At 48.4% G+C, this 17,308-nt stretch overlaps 1 protein-coding gene across 1 annotated transcript in view; it reads right to left on the minus strand.

Annotated features, from left to right (window-relative positions):
• WSCD1 (WSC domain containing 1) overlaps positions 1-17,308 on the minus strand; it is a 47,572-nt gene that overhangs the window by 23,166 nt on the left and 7,098 nt on the right. Inside the window, exons 2-4 of the mRNA XM_006899780.1 lie at positions 15,151-15,265; positions 12,802-12,986; positions 4,896-5,017 (exon numbers count right to left, since the gene is read on the minus strand). Coding sequence (XP_006899842.1) covers positions 4,896-5,017; positions 12,802-12,986; positions 15,151-15,265 — 422 coding nt within the window. The remainder of the gene's footprint in view (positions 1-4,895; positions 5,018-12,801; positions 12,987-15,150; positions 15,266-17,308) is intronic.

A 17,308-nucleotide genomic window follows, 5' to 3' on the forward strand; every position in this document is an offset into this window, starting at 1 on the left:
ATGGTAAATTTTGCGTGACATATATTCTAACTCGAGAAAATGATATAAAAAATGAAAAGTGCAAACTAGTGAATGTCTACGGGTTTTGTAAAGGATCAGTGACATCAATGCAGTTGCGAGAATATTCATGGAACCACTCTCTGAGAGAGCATGTGAAGCCAGGATCACTGCCAATAAAGGCAATTTGGCAGATTAAGATGGGAAGAAGGAGGGGCTTGTTTTGCCACATCCTGGGCTACTGTTACAGGTTTAACTCTGACCTCCAGAATTGTGTCCCCCCAAAAATTGTGTTCTTAAGTCCTCATTCTTATACCTGTGGGTATAACTCTTATTCAGAAATAGTGATTTTCTTGGTAAGTTAATGAGTCTGCGTCAGTGTAGAGTGGGTCTCATGCCAGTCACTTTGTGTAACACCAACTTGCAAATTAGGGACCAGAAGAAGCAAGTATGAGCGGAGAACTGATACCAGGCAGAAATGACCAAGGATCTAAGCAAGAGAATGCTAGAGAAAAGGATCTTCACCCAGAGTGGACGGACAGAGCCCTCTCCAAGACCCAGCGCACTGGATTCAGATTTCTAGGGGAGCAGTCTGTAGGAAATTGTGCTGCTACCTCAAACACCACGCCTCCCTGGAGGTTCAAATCCACTAGCGGCCCCTCAGAAGACAGACAATTTCCTCCCACGCAATTCACAGCCTTAGAAACCCACTGGAGGGTCAGCTGTGAGTCGGTTCTGACGCGATGGCAATGAATGAATGAATGAGACTATGAGAAAATGCACTTCCGTTAGTTAAAGTCACCCGCTGTGGGACCTCTGTTATTGCAGCACTAGGAAACAGACAGCTTTTCTTTTTTATTCTGTTCCATGGGAACAAATTACCTATTAGAAATGAAAAACAACAGGCGCGCACAGCTGTACTGGCATTCTCTTTCTTCTGTGCCTCGTCTCTCCTCTCTGTGCTTGCCTGTCACCCCGAGAAGCAGCAGGATGTACGAAGGGGTGGATGTGGTGTCAAGTGCTGTGGCTCTCAAGCCCACCGCTCTGAGCAGCACGTGGGCGCTCTCCCCTCTGGGAACCTCCAGAGCCTCTGGTGGCCAACAGGGATCAGAACGCCTGCCCTCTGTGGCAGCTGAGAGGATCAGGGTAGATAATTGTGGAAGGGCCTTTCACCGTGCCCAGCAAACTGGAGGGTACTTCTGTTTGCTGACTCTGAGGGAGGCTGGCTTTGCTGCCTTTGATTCTGATGGGGGAGCTTTCCAGAGAGCAGTTCTGAACGGCAGGTCCGAGAGAAGTCCTCAGAAGGGGGGATTAATTCCTTGTGGGCTCAAGCAGGTGCTGCTGGCTAAGCATGTCAGTGCTGTGCCCTGCAGCCACCGGCACCTCTGATAATGCCAAGTGGCTGAAGGGACCTAGGGCTGCAGGCCAGATGGTCTACAAATCACCAAAGCTGCCTCCCAGCTTGACGCATGGTGTCCCACAAGCCCTGACCCCTCAGACATCTTTGGCAGTGGCTTAAGAAATGCCGGTGTCTGACACAGGAGAGGCCTTTCAAAGAACGCACTTGTGTAGAGGTTAAGTGCACACAGAAGGCTTTGTGCTCCACTCATGCTCAAGAAAAGAGGGAGTGTGACCCCCACATGTGGGGTGAGTAGGGGGTGCATTCATTTAAGTCCAATCACTTTTGCTTTCATGCAACTGCATGAAGGCTATGGAGCTGTTCTGAGTTCGAGCCCCAACTTGGCCCTTTACTGGCTATTGGACCTCTCCCAGTCTCTTTCCCTATAAAATGTAGATTATAACAGCACCTCTCCCGTGAGAATGTTACGAGGCCTGGATGAGTTAAATCATGTAAAGTGCTTAGAACAGCGCCTGGCGTGTGCTATCTGATCAATAAATGCTATTGTTCTTTTTCTTCATCAGGAAAGGAAATGGGTTTCTGGCAAAAAAACCCACAAAACCCAAAACCAAAAAACCCAAGAATAGTCATGATTGTTGACACTTTTCCTGAGGGGAAACGTGGGCTTCTGGTCCTGAAACAGGTGTGAATGAAGTCCAGGGGAACAGCTTTGAAATTGGAAAGGGCATATGATACAGCTTGAACTGTCTCCTCCGAAGGATATGTTGAGGCCTTCATTCCTATTTAGTGAAACAGGATCATCACTGCCAGTGCTCTTTTCTCTCCTTCGTTCTGTTCACTGAACTTCCCAGCACATCTGAACAGCTTCCGACTTCAGCCATCTAGAGACATTCTGAGACCCAGCGCATTCACCCCAATCTGGACACCAGACCAAGACCACTCTTAGGGTGCAGCCTGCTGGGACTCTGGCCTCACTCCACACTTCCCGAAGTCTGTCCTTTGCAAGCCCTATCTGGCCATGGCCAGCCTTACCACTCATGGGCTGGAATGTAACACGGGGACTTTGGAACAAGGAAAAATATAGCATGATGGCCAATTTTATGAGGTCCTTTAATGTCACAAGGAGAGAGAGACTCACTTTTGGCGTCAGCCCAAGGCTGATTCCTACGTACCTCCTCTCTCCAACCATTTCAATACTAATTCTGACCAATGCCATCCATCCCTCCCAAGTCACTCTACTCCTCTGCTGGCTTTGCTATCTGGTTGTAATGGCTCCACAGAACACACTAAGTTATGGGTTGGTTAGTAAAGCTTTTGTTATTGCCGTCAAGTTCACCATGACTCACAGCCACCCTATGGACAGAACAGAACCCTGCGCTGTCCTGCCCCATCCCCACCATTTCTGCCATGCTTAAGCCCACTGCTGCCGTCACTGTGTCAATCCACAATGTCGAGGGTCTTCCTCTCTTTCTCTGACTCTCCACCTTTCCCAGCATGACAGCTTTCCCCCAGAGACTGCCTCCTTCTGACAACATCCCGAAGCATGTGAGATGAAATCTCATCATCCTTGCCTCTAAGAAACACTCTGGTTGTTCTTCTTCCAAGATGGATTTGTTTGTTCTTTTGTCAGTTCATGGGATATTCAATACTCTTCAACACCACAATTCAAAGGCATTGATTTTTTGGTCTTCCTTATTTACTGTTCATATTTGAATTAGAGACCATGAAATATGTGCAATCCTATACCAGGTGCACCTTAGTCTTTAAACCCTCATCCTTGCCCTTTAGAACTTTAAAGAGGTCCTTGTCAGCAGATTTAGCCACTCAGTGAGTAACAGGCAGGGAGGCCTCTCTCTGACTCTCACCCTCTCAGTCTGGCCTCTATCTTGCTCTGGCCCCTGCATGGCTCTGTAAGTGTTACAAAGCTCTCTGGTTCCACTGATAAGTGCCTAGGCACAAACTACTCCACCAGGAAGACTCTTCCTAAAGGTGCTCAGCTTCCTACTCTGTGAGCCGTGAGCACACCTGTTGTAACCACCTCACTGTGTGGGCGGGGAAGCCCCCAGAGCCATTGTGCATCATTTTCCTGGTTCTGCAGCCTCCATTTCTCTGCTATTTTTCTACTTGTTTGTGCCGTCTCTGGTGTCACAACTCTCTATGCTTCCTGGGTCTAGTAGGTTCTCAGCGTAGGGCCCTGGGCCCAGAGGACATGCTCTACTTTTCTGTGTTCTTGGTGTTAGTGACCTCCTCCCTTTCCACTTCTGGAAAGCTCTTTTTAAGCACTGTGAGATTATAAAACGAAACAATGCCCTTCCTTGTAGGGCTCCAATAACTTTACTGCAGGGTCCTACACCAAGAAGGGTGCCATGCACCTTATCTGCATTATCAGCAAGTTGTATAACACTTTTGGGACTTGCAGTCAGGAAAACAAAAGACGAATTACACTGGGAAAATCTGCTGTCAGAGTACTGAGAAGCAACGACATCAGTCTAGAGACTAAGGTGTGCCTGATCCAGGCCATGGTCTTCACAATTACTTGCTATGTATCAGAGAGCTGGACAATGCCTAAGGATGACAGAAGAAGAATTGATGCCTTTGAGTCGTGGTGCTGGGGAAGAGTCTTGAACATACCATGGGCTGCCAAGAAAACAAATAGGTCTGTCTTGGAGAGGGTGAAACCAAGTTTCTCCTTGGAGGCTAGAATTTTGAAGCTTCATCTCACATACTTTGGGCATGTGGCCAGGAGGGACCAGTCCTTGAAGAAGGATAGCATGTGCAGAAGGGTGGAGGGATGTGCAGGAGAAAAAAACCTAGAATGAGATGGATTGATACAGTATCTGGGGCAACAGGGTGGGTATGTTGGAGGCAATGAGACAGCCTCAGCATAGGGCAGGCTTCAGAGCTGTTATACACAGAGTTGCTATGAGTCACAGGCAACTTGACAGCACATAACAACAACAACAACAACAAACCCCTTGGTGCATAGTCGCACCCAATCAATTGGAAGGCAGTATAAGACTACAGTGAGAAAGATTATATAAAAGCAGTGATCTATTACACTGTAGAGCGCTACCCCAGCCCTGCACAAGGTCCCACCATACTTCTCAGCCAAGGCTGCACCACAGGTGCTCACATACAACACAGTCCCTCTTGTCAGCTTCACATCTCCACACTCTCAGTGCAAAGAGCAGAAAAATCCATCAGCTCTCCCCAAGGTCTGAGCCAGCATCTTCTTGCTTCCAAACCAAGTCAATTTAACATCTCATACTTGTGCCAAGAGCACACGGTGGAAAAGGCACCATCATTCTAGCTTTGCAACTTCCCTGACAATTTCTTACCCAGCCCCCAAGTCCCCAAGCCAGCTGCAACCTCCCTGCCAGCACCCACCCTAAAGTCCAGGGTAAGGACCTCCCTCCCCAGTCCCTCATACTTGACAGCAGGCATTATTGGCCCAGCCCAGGCACCTGTTCCCTCTCTGGGGACACAACGCTTGTAGGGTTGCTACAGAAAAGGGCTTTGCAATGATCATTGGTCTTACTTTCTGAGAACAGAAGCCTGCACACGTGTCCACAGTCATGTTGGCTTCGATCAGGGAGTCAGGGAAGGCATGTGTAACATTCTCTGGCAGTCGGAAGCACCCACGGTACATGACGGTCCTCCCTGCAGGAAAGGAAATGGGATTCTGGTGAGGGATGGCACCCACAGCAGTCGATGCTTCTGATGTGGAAACAGGTGTCAGCAGGCTCCAGAGGGGCAGCTTTCAAATTGCAGGGGAAAGTGCTGTGGACCGAATGCTGTCTCCAAATATATGATGAAGTCCTGACCCTTGTGCTTGCAAACTGGACCCTGTTTGGGGTCTTTCTTTGAAGATCTTATCAGTTAAGCTGTATTGAAGGAGCATGTGTCCTACTCCTAAATCCCACAGTATCTTGTGAATGGGGAGACCAGACATGGAGAATGGGAGTCTCTCACAAAGACAAAGATGCATCTACATCTACCATGTGAAGCTCCAACTATAAAGCTATGACAACAGCTCCTGGCAGAAACTAGAAGACACACAGAACAGCTCTTCTCTGCGACTCCCAGCCTTTGGCATAGTTGATACTCTGATTTGGACTTCAAGTCCCTAGAACTATGAATGTCATGATACAGTTCTGTTTTTAAAAGTCTTTGTCATTGTGTTCTTTATGGGCACATTAAGAAACTAAGAAAACAACATTCAATTGAGGCACAGTCAAGTTGTGCTTCTAATAGAAACCTTGGGAGCAGAACCTTGGTTACTCAGCGTTCTACTTATTTCCAAGAGACCATTTAGACAAAACCATTGAGCTCAGATCTCACTTCTCCTACTAAACTCTCTGAGGACAATGTTCATCTATCCATCCTCTCATCCACCCCTCCACCTATCCATCCATCCATCCATCCCTGTTTTAAAAAAAAAAAATTAAAATTTTATATTGATGTATGTACGAAGTTCAAATACATTTTTTTCACACAAGATCTTTCCCATTTCCTTCACCTCCCCACACACTGAATTAACAACTCAACCCCTGGCCATCCTCACCCCTCTGCTTCCACCCTCCCTCTCCCTGGATCCTCATACTTATTCTATAATAATGGTGTTATACAGTGTTTGTCCTTGTGGGCCAAGTTAGTTCACTCAACATAATGCTATATAGTCCCTTTCAAATTAGGTAGTAATTTACAAAATCAATGCTCCTGTGTGCTACGTAGTATTCCACTGTGTGAATGTACTACAACTTCTCAATCCATTCATTTGTGATAGGACATCTGGGCTGTTTCCATGTTCTTGCGGTCCATCCCCTCCCTTTGGGAAATTTCCATACTGTGTATCTACTACATACCAGATTCTAATCCTAAGCATTCCTAGAATATGCATAAAAGATAATTAGATCTAGAAATCGGAAATCCTGCCACTTTCCTGTACTGTGAGTCACACTACTACTGTTTTGCTGCCTAGCAAGATTTGCCTCTCTGTGACCTTGAATCTACATTCTAGGAATACACCTCAGGCCTGGGCTGAAATTGCCTTCTGAATTGCTCTCTAGACCTTCTGGTGGGAAATCCTGTTCTGGAGTTGGCTTTGGTGCTCAACAAGCCTTCTGGAATGTTCCATCACCAACTATTTGTATTTACTTTTTATAGAGAAACACTATCAGAGTTTCTGTTAAAAGAAGCACAAGATAGGACATTCTGATCCATGCCACAAGCTCCCTCTAACACAAGGTCTCCTAAAGCCCAGAGCTTCTTCCAGTTTACTATATACCTACCACATCTCGTGGCCAGTAGAAGAAATATTCTCAGCAGCTAACCCACAATAGGAAGATTTTCTTCACAGTCAAGTGCAAAGGCATGGCCAAATCCTGAATTTGCAAGCCCAACCCAATCAGCCACAGCCCAAGGGGCCTGGACATGAGGGCAGAGAACGTATTAGACTACATATAATAGAAAACAGTCTAGGCTTATAATCCCTGAGGCCTGAATTCAAGCCCAGGCACTTCCAGTGACTAGCACATTAACTTTGAGCATAGCAGTGGGCTCAAGGGTCTCCTGATTGGAGAAGTAATGTGCACACATGCTCCATCCCCTGACCAGTCCACATCCCCCAAAAGCACATTCCTGCCCCAGTTCTTGTTTTAACACCCTGGGATGATTACTAATGCTGGGCTCTTAATTCTTTCTGTCCTGTTGCATGAATGGACCACAAAAAAAACAAAATACCTGGACGTCTTGGGCTCTGATGCTCTGTAAGCGTGGGCCAGACATGGAGGAAACAGGCTTGATGGTCAGGGGAGGGCCAGTCAGGCAAGATATGGGGAGATCAGGGTGGTCAGCAACCATGGAGACTCAGCCCTCAGGGACTTTAGCAAGGGGCCGTGAGGCCTCCAGAGCGGAGCTCCTCCAGGAGGGGCTGTGTCAGGGTCACTGATGTCCCTGCATCCAGCCCCGGCTCAAACACAGAGCAGCTGCTCAATGTCAGTGCTGTTAGGTGCCCTCAAGTCATCTGTCCTGACTCATGTCAACCCTGAACACAATGGAACAAAAGGCTGCCCAGGGCCCTGCAACCTCCATGCTCAATTCCAGATCAATTTTACCGTGATGAAAAGGTTCTCACTGGTTGCTTTTTGGAGGCCTTCCTTCATAGGCTCTCTTAATCTGGAAGCTCCACTGAACTCCATTCAGAATCACAGCAACACTCAAACCCCCACTGATAGGTCATGACTGTGCCTGAGACACACGGCTGGGGCCAAACCGCCGCGACCTGCAGGGAAGGTGGGGACTCTGCCCCATGATCAGGAGTGCTCAAATGACATAGAAAATGAATGAGCTGACACATCTGAAGACAGTGCATAAACTGTGACGTGTCAGAGCCGTGGGAGCAGCAAGAGGTGCTGGCATCAGCAGCTTCCTGGGTTCCCTGCTGGGATGACCTGGGAGCAGGCTGGTACCTAGCGCAGGCCCTCCCACACTCCCCAGGGGTGAAGCCAGAGCCCGCCTGAGCTCCATGGTGAAGACATTAGTAAATTACTCAGGGCCATGCGCTGGCCGCTACCTGGGGAGCACAATCATGGGGTTTATTCCTTTCATTGCTCCTGTGGCTCAGAGATATAATATTAGATGGATGGGACTCTTCTTGGTCACTTTCTGAGGTCCTATCAGCATATCACCTTGAGAAGGGAGTGGGAAAGCAAAAGTTGAAGGCTGACCACAAAAGGCTCCATAGCCTCCCCAGTGGTTTCAACACTGACCTTGACACCGAGTCCAGCTAGTTCAACTTAGAGAGCTGCCTGAAATGACAGCATTATCTCTCCCCTAGCCAGTGGGCACCCTGAAGCATAATGACCAGCAGCAAAAGCCAGTGATGGAGTAGGTAGAAGAGGCTGCCAGGGCAGCCAGTATCCACTGGTTCCTGGACAATCAAGTCTGATGCAAGAACACCTAAGCAACATAGTCTCCCCAGCACCAGATGACTACGGCTGAGCATTGAATGCCTCTCCCCATTGGTCTGAGCTGAGTGGCAAAGCTGACCTGCAGACTCATCCAATGGATCTCAGAGCTGGGTTGCCATATTACTCGGCAAATTCACTCACTGCTAAAACAGCCTAAGGGCTCACCTTTGGAACTGGTACTTGCTTCTTGAGATCTGTTTCCTTCTTGGACTGATGCACCAGTTTGCCTGAATTCCTGACACCCAAATCATGGCCAGTGGTAACGTCCGGCCAATGGGCAGCTTGGTCTCTGGCCTATCAATCATCACCAGGTGATGGGTCCTCAGCAAATACTCTGACTCCTTCCTAGCCTCAAAAAGTGTCATCTCTCTGTCGCGGAGTCTATTCCAACTAATATCAACCTTCCGTCAGATTTCTGAGACTGAACTGTTACTGGGAGGAGACTACTCATCTTGCTCCCTTGAAGATGCTGGTGGATTTGAACCGCCAGAGACAAGCTACCTTTTTGTCAATATTATAACACGCTATAGGTTACATCACTGGAGCTCCCTCCTTCCTAGCGTCAAAAACTCAAAGTCAAATTCATTGCCATCAAGTTGAAACTGACTCACAACTGAACTCCAGTGGGTTTCCAGAGGCTGTAATTGGGGTCGTAGTGGCAGATGTGTCAGAGACAGTGAAACTGGCACAGAACAGGGCAGGATTCAGAGTTACTGTGCATAGCATCACTAGGAGTCTCAGTCGACTCGATGTACACAACATCAACAAACTGCACAGGAGGAAATTGCCCATCTTTCTCTCCTGTGCAGTTGCTGGAGGATTCAGGTTCCCCAGAAACGTGACACCCACTAAGTTAGTAGTAGTCTCCTATAGACTGTGCCACCAGGGCTCCCTGGCCTCCTCTCTCCAAAGCATAAGACAAACAGCTCCAGTAAGGTGCAAGCACACTATTTCATAATGTACCAGCACATTATTTCATTAAAAAAATTTAAAAAATCTTCCTATACATAGGGAGCTTTGGTGGCCTAGTGGCATGAAGCTGTGCTGCAATCCCAACGGTGTGCAGTTCGAAGCCACCAGCTGCTCCATGGGAGAAGGATGGGAGTATCCTCCTGTATGATTGTCTCTGAAAACCCACTGGAGGGTCATCATTTCATAAAGAAGAGCCTTCTATATGTAGATTAAGTGGCTCTGTGGTTCACCACGCTGCAGTATGGACAAACACGGGTATATCATACTCCTTCATTAGGTACTTTAATTCTGATATGCACTGGGTAGATCTTTTAGCTGAAGTTCTTGTTTTAAAATTTTAAATTGATTTTAATGAACATTTACAGAGACTTTGGATTTCCATTCATTTATTGTTGCACTTTTCTCCCTGCCCACCCCTCCCCCAGTTTGCTTTTCTCTTTGAAAAGTAAAAAAATTCTTTTATTGTTATTCAATCCCTCCCGCCAAGTCCACTCCACTATGCTACCTTCGTTCTGGACTTCTGTCATAATATCTAACCATATATCCCTTTTAAACAGCTCTCTCCCTCATCTGTTTCAATGCCCTCTTTCTCAGTCCCCCCCAGCAAACCCGATGTCAGTTCTTGGGCAAGGAGAGAGTGCCTATCGACTATACTGTCTGTATCAACTTGGAGTCCCTCGTGGCTGATTACTGCCACCCGAGTTCCACAGTTCTGACTTGCAAGCTCGCCTTCAGTGAGAATTTGCCTACAGGAACCCTTCATATCTTGAGCAGACTGCACAGTCCTCAAGAGAGACTGTGAGTGAATGTATCTCTGCCAGGTACCCCCAGATGGCTGCCAACCAACTTTCATGTTCAAGCTTCAGAACCAGGAAAGTTACATCAATTTGAACCCTAAAATTCATGTAAATGCAAGTTTACAGTTACATTGTCCTAAGAAAGAAGATTGCCCCTACACACACACACACACACACACACCTGAAGTCTAGGTCAAATGGGATATGACATTTTTTGCTTATCTCTTTATATACATAATAAACATATGGCAAGAAGCTGCACTACAACCCCGAAGGCGTGCAGTTCGGATCCACCAGCTGCTCCATGGTAGAAGGATGGGCAATCTCTTCCTGTGTGATTAACTATCTCTGAAAACCTACTGGAGGGTCAGCTATGGGTCAGTTCTGACTTGACGTTACACAACAACCACCTATATACATCTATATGTATATTCAAGTTTAAGTAAAGGAATTGTAATTCCACCATTATGCAGAGGTTTCCATCACAGCCCACACGCCTATCCTAGCAGGCGTAAGGTCTCTCTGCTCCTGTCCAGCGTAGATGTGAAGACCTAAGTCCCATGGCTGTCAGCTCGCCCACGGCCCTCTCTGAGCCCTGGATGATATGGCACCACGAGCTATTCTGAGCTTGGGGGTCCTTGGTTCCCATTTAATTTCTGGGCCCAACGATTTTACTTCTCCATAATTTCAGGTTTAAAGCAACATTTGACAGAAGTTTATGCAGCATTTCTGTATTGTATTGTAGTTAAAAAAACAATCAAAGTCACTGCTGTAGAGTTGGGACCAACCACTGGGTTTCAGAGGGCATAAAATGCAGGATTTCCCACATCCTCCCTTGGAGCGACAGGTGAATTGGGAGCTGCCTTTGGATTAGCAGTGCAATATCCCACGGACTAGGCCACCAGAGCTCCTGCTTCATTTTCATTTCCTTTTGTAGCTAGGAACTTCTGCCATACTACTGGGTATTTACCACTGTGTAGATCATAACAAACTATGGCTGACTCTGAGAAGAATGGGAATCCCAAAACACTTGCTTGTTCTAATGCGAAACTTATACTTGGACCAGGAGGCAGTCGTCAGAACAGAGCAAGGGAACACTGCATGGTTCAAAATTGGGAAGGGCGTACGCCAGGGATGCATCCTATATCCACACCTTTTCAACCTTTATGCAGAACAGATTATCCAGGAGGCTGGGCTCTATGAGGAGAAATGTGGGGTCAAGATTGGTGGACAATTTATCAACAATCTGCGTTATGCAGATGACACAACCCTGCTTGCTGAAACTGAAGAGGACCTGAAGCGCCTGCTGCAGAATGTCAAGGACTGCAGCCTACAATGTGGATTGAGGCTCAATGTCAAGTAGACAAAGATTCTCACCACTGGACCAATTGGCAGCATCAGGATGGATGGTGAAGAGAATGAGATTGTACACAGCTTTAGCTTGCTTGGCTCCACAGTCAACAGTCTTGGCACCAGCAGCCAGGAAATTAAAAGGCGCATTGCCATGGGAAAGTCTGCTGTTAGGGACCTCTCCAAAGTACTGAAGAGCAATGGTGTCTCTCTGGAGACTAAGGTGCGTCTGATATAGGCCATGGTCTTCGCAATCACTTGTTATGCATCAGAGAGTTGGACAATGACCAGCGAGGATAGAAGGAGAATTGATGCCTTTGAGCTGTGGTGCTGGAGAAGAGTATTGAGAATACCATGGGCTGCTAGGAAAACAAACAGATTTGTCCTGGAGAGGGTTAAACCAGGTGGCTCCTTGGAGGCAAGGATTCTGAGGCTCCGTCTAACATACTTTGGACATGTTGTGAGGAGAGATCGGTCCTTAGAGAGGGACATCATGCTTGGGAGGGTGGAGGGACAGCGCAGGAGAGGAAGGCCCTCTATGAGGTGGACTGATTCAGTGACTGGGATAATTGGGATGGGAGTGTCAGAGACAGTGCGATTGGCACAGGACAGAGCGGAGTTTAGGGCTGTTGTACACAGGGTCGCTATGAGTCGCAAGCGACTCGACAGCACATAACAACAACAACAACTGCAGTTTACAGAGCCCAGAGATGGGCAATGAGTGGTCTAAAGCCACACAGCATGTCTGAAGCAAACTAAGGTCCAGACTTCAAGCCGCCTGACCCATTTCTCTCTATAGAGAAGGTTGTATGGAAAAAAACTGTACTCAAGAGTATATGTTGGGATCCCCACACCTGTGGTGGAAACCTTGTTTGGAACTAGAGTTTTCTCCCAAGTGGAGTGATTTCGAAACTTAATTACTTCTGATTTAGAGCCGAGCCGACACAGAGATGCACATGCGCAGAGGTGCACAGCTGGGGTAAGACTGATGTTATGTGAGGATCATCTACAAGCAAGGGATCAAGAACACCTGGGACCACCTGCAAGGAAGGAATGGATATGGCTAAGACCCTGGCTTGGATGTTGTGGCTCCAGAACCGTGATAAAACAGGTTTCTGTCTTTAAGGCCACCAACTTGTAATATGTATTCCAACGGGACTAAGGAAGCAAGATTCTGGGGGACAAGAAAGTGATACCTGCATTGTGAGCTCGAGCAACTTTGGATGGACATAAACACCACTGTGTACCTGAGCACCAGGAAGCCCAAGAGACAGAGAGGGGAAGTATAGGTTCTCCTGGGAGCCTGGAGCGTGCAGGGGGACCGGAGCGTGCAGGGGGAATGGCACACACTCACGCTTCCTGGAGCCTGGCTGCAGCTCTTCCACTCGGTACACGGACAGCCGGTCGACGCCCCCACACGCTGAGCCCTTCTCCCCCTTGCACTCGTGGTTGCACTCCTCCAGCCCCACGCTCATTGCTGGGAGCCTGTTCCCACAGTAGCACTCTGCTCCCGCCTCCAAGCCTGCATAGATGTAGGACCTGCAGGAGAAGGGTTCTGAGGTCAGTCTGGAGGCCCGGCCTGAAGTGAAGTCCGGCTCTTCACAGCCTTGACATCTAGCTCCAGAAACGACACTAGAGCCTGGACCAGGGTACAAGGAGCCCTGGAGGCTGAGGCTGGGTCTGGGTGGGGAAGGGGCCACAGACAAAAGTATGTGAATTAGTCCTTCCCCAGAGTCATCTGGATAAGATCAGAGAATAGAGTACTTCCTTTGTGATCGGTCCCTCTTGTCAGCTCTGAGCTTTGTCCCCTAATGTGTTGTCCATATTTAGTTATGTGCCATAGACAGAAGCTCTGAACCCTGCCCTGTCCTGAGCCAGTCTCACTGATTCCAACACACCAACCCTCATTGTCCCAGCTACTTTAACAATCCATCTCATCTGACGGCTTCCTTTGCTGCGTTGTCCCTCCACCCTTCCAAGCATGTTGTCCTTCTCCAAGGACCCTTTGGTCTCTCTTGGCCACATGCCCAAAGTTTGTGAGATGGAAATTAAAAATCCTAGCCTCCAAGAAGAAACTTGGTTTCACCCTCTCTCAGACAGACCTATTTGTTTTCTTGGCAGTCCATGATATGTTCAGGACTCTTCTCCAGCACGACAATTTGAAGGCGTCTACTCTTCTTCTGTCATCCTTAGTCATTGTCCAGCTCTCTGATACATAGATTGGGCACACCTTAGTCTCTAGACTGACATCATTTAGACAGGCCAAAAGTAGAGTATGCTGGTTCCCAGTTCCCAGCCTGAGTGTAGGAGGCCCAGGTTTGTTGTTAGGTACTGTCAATTGAGTATGACTCACAGTGACCCTATGGAGCCCTGACCTGAACCCTGCCCTATTCTGTACCATCTTCATCATCTCTGACACCCTAGAGCCCGCTGTTGAAGTCACTGTGTCAATTCATTTCACTGGGGTGCTTCCTCTCCTTTCCTGACCCTCCATCTTTTCAAGCAGAACCAATAGCCAACATTATGATAAAGGAATGAAGCTGTGAGTGATTTCATCTTGCTTGGATCAACAATCCACACCCAGATTTGTACTGCTTGCCAATTTCTGTGGTGTAAATACTCTCATCAAAGCTGATGTCAATATACCAACACTTTAATGGAACTCAACATTTCTGAAAACGTACCATTTGGCCTCTGCACTACCACGTTGGGAGCTCCTGTCACAGCCAGTGTGTAAGAAACATGCTGGTTGCCCTGCCTTCCTTCTCCAAGGCCACATCTTTACTTGCTTTACACAGATTCAACCCCATGGGTAAGGGTGGCTGGGCACTGGGTCTGTGAGGTACTGCAGACTTTATATCATGAGGCCACACGCTCAAACATCCATCTCCGTGGATGTAGGTGGAAAGGCTAAGACAGAAAAGCCAAACAACAATCTCCAGTCCCAGTCTGGCTGTGATGACATCTTGAAGGTCACGTACTACCTCTGTATCTGTTTCCTTAACTGGCAGGAGAAGCAAATGAGATCCTTTCAGCCTTGGCTGTGGCTTCTCAGCTGTGGCTTTATCGGGACTGTCAAGTACAGGTGAGCAAGGACCCTATCTTTTCCTTCTCCAGCCTCAGTCTCTCCACCTGTAAAATGAGGATACCTACTTGTTACCAAGCAGAGGGCGATGAGGATTACGTGAGGTAACAAGTGTGAAAGGATCTAATGTGATAGAAATAAAGCGTGGAGCTCCGTTTGTAGATGGATGCTGTTCTGTTCCCTCTTCCAACACAATACACAGACGGAACAGTGAGACCTGAGAAGGGAGACCATTCCCTGCACATGGCCATTGGCAGCGTGAGAAAAAACCTAAACCTTACTACAAACAAGATAGAAAGTGGTCCTTTTTTATTTTCCGAGAGAGCTAGAAGTATGTTCAGAGAAACTTGGTTAAAGCCTTTTTAGAGAAAGAAGAGAATTCGTGAAAGTCAAATGTGAGTTCCCAGCATGGTTGGATTAGAACCCAGGTCTCTTGAGAATCCACACCCACTCATCAACAAACTTTCTCTGCTGTGGTTAATTGGAATCTGCTCAGTTGAGGTTTCATTATTGTACCACAGAGAAGTAGTGGCAATGTCCAGATGAGTCATCTTGTTCTGGGGCCGTCTCTCGCCCCAATTCCCAGTGGTATCAGCCATGCAGAGCCCCCATACTTACCGCTCAGCACATGCGTCCTGACAGTGGGCAACCGTCATCTTCCTCAAGTCATAGAACACGGCGCCCTTCAGCGTTCTCTCCTGGCCATCATCGCTGAAGCACCCAATGTACGTGCCTGCAGGAGGTTACAGGGGAGACTCAGAACCCTGGGAAGAAGGGGAGCACCCTCAACTGATATTAGGGAAAGTCAGGGGACCCTCAGCCCTTCTTAGCCAGGGTACCACTCAAAGAAGACCTGGAAACGAGAGCTGCAGTCCAACCTCCAACAACTCCTGGTGCTAGAGTTAAACGGACAGGACACCACCAGAGCCTTGCTCATTTTCTGTCCATTTCTTTGGTCAATGGCCTACCATGCACTTGAACATCCCAGCTAGGACCCTGGAGTTCGCCTGCTCACCACTTCCTACCACCATCCTCATGTTACCAAGTTTGGATGTGGAGTGGTCTCCTCTGGACTCCAGCCCTCTTCTCTGCCCCACCTCCCTGTTGCCCTGCGCCCCTCTGCCGTACCGCCTCTCCACCCACTTCTTCTCTGGCCTCTTCTACTCACCTTCTCTCTGGCCTACCACCTCTGCCCCTCCTCTCCTAAGCCCCATCTGCTCTCTGGCCCACCTCCCTTTTACCCTAACTATTTTGTGGTCCACTTCCCCTCTGCCCCGCCTCCTCTCTGCCCACCTCCTCTTTGCCCTACCTCCCCTCTGACCCACCTTCCCTCTACACTGCCTCCTCTGGCCTTAACTCTTCTCTGCCCACCTCTCCTCTGCCCCACCCTCCCAGGCACAGAGCAGCTGCATTGCTTGCTAGCCTTCTGCCTCCACAAATGTCTTGATGGACTAGTTCTGTTGTCTTACTGAGATCCAGGGCCAGGGAGTTAGTTATGGAAAGAACAATCATCTTATATAACAAAGATCTTTCAAACAGGAAGAGTCGTTTCTAGAAAAAAATAAGCTTTAGTAGGAGAGAGTAAGTCCTCACAGCTGGAGGAGGGTAAGCAGAGATGACACACTGCCTGTCAGGCGTGTAAGAGGGATGTCCTGGTAGCAACTGAAAGGACCAAGTGACTTGGAGTCTGGTCACTTCTGGCACAACCTTGCTCAGGTAGGGGGCGTTTGGTGGCATGTCGCCATGAAGTAGTCCTGGGCGGACCAGCCACGTCAGCATCAGGTGAAGTCTGTGCCAACCCTGCTTCATCGTGCCCAAGAGGGAAAACGTCCTTAGAAAGGTACTTAGAGAGACTTGGAGAAAGCACGCACAATGCAAATGCATTCGACACATAAATGCCACACGCACTTCGGTGTTTGGAAAGAATGGCACACTGGGAATTTGCAAACATGCAATCACAGAGTCTCCAAGCTGTGAGCGCACCCCCACAATAGCTGTGCCACGATCTGGATTGGCACCTGTGATAAAGACACTGCACATCTCTGAGGAACGTCGGCACCCGCTCCCGGGAGTCTGCAGTGTCACCTGTGGAGCGTGCCGCAGCCTTCCAAGAGGCCGTCTCTGCGAAGCCACGTGCTCTGAGCTCCCCAACAGCCGCCAGCTCCCAAACGGCCTCTTGGTCAGGGACAAAGTCCTGGTCTGTCCATCTGGAAGGTGCTCTTCCTGGGAGGAACCTGGAATTCCTGCCCGAAGCACCAGGTCAGCCCTGGGGACCCTGACCTGCCACCCGCTAATTCCCCAGGGCCACAGTCAGCTCAGCGGTGACTTTTCTGTTTGTGACAGCCACACTTGATTGTGCCTCTGCTCCTGGCTGGATCGTGTCAATGTCGTGTGCCTTAGTTTCCCCAATTGTCAGAAGGCTCAATGTCTACTCTTTGTTTCTCACTCACTTGAAGGTTCAGATCCCTGACCTTTCCAGCTCACTCTGGTCTCTCCCTCCTCTGTTGTTGTTGTTATGTGCCGTCGAGTCACCTGCGACTCATAGCGACCCTATGTACAACAGCCCTAAACTCTGCTCTGTCCTGTGCCAACTGCACTGTCTCTGACACTCCCATCCCAATTATCCCAGTCACTGAATCAATCCACCTCATAGAGGGCCTTCCTCTCCTGCGCTGTCCCTCCATCCTCCCAAGCATGATGTCCCTCTCCAAGGACCGGTCTCTCCTCACAACATGTCCAAAGTATGTTAAATGGAGCCTCAGAATCCTTGCCTCCA

The sequence above is a fragment of the Elephantulus edwardii genome, unplaced genomic scaffold, assembly GCF_000299155.1.
Source record: "Elephantulus edwardii isolate Elephantulus edwardi_28Jun2011 unplaced genomic scaffold, EleEdw1.0 scaffold00267, whole genome shotgun sequence".
In the NCBI taxonomy this organism is placed as follows: Eukaryota; Metazoa; Chordata; class Mammalia; order Macroscelidea; family Macroscelididae; genus Elephantulus; species Elephantulus edwardii.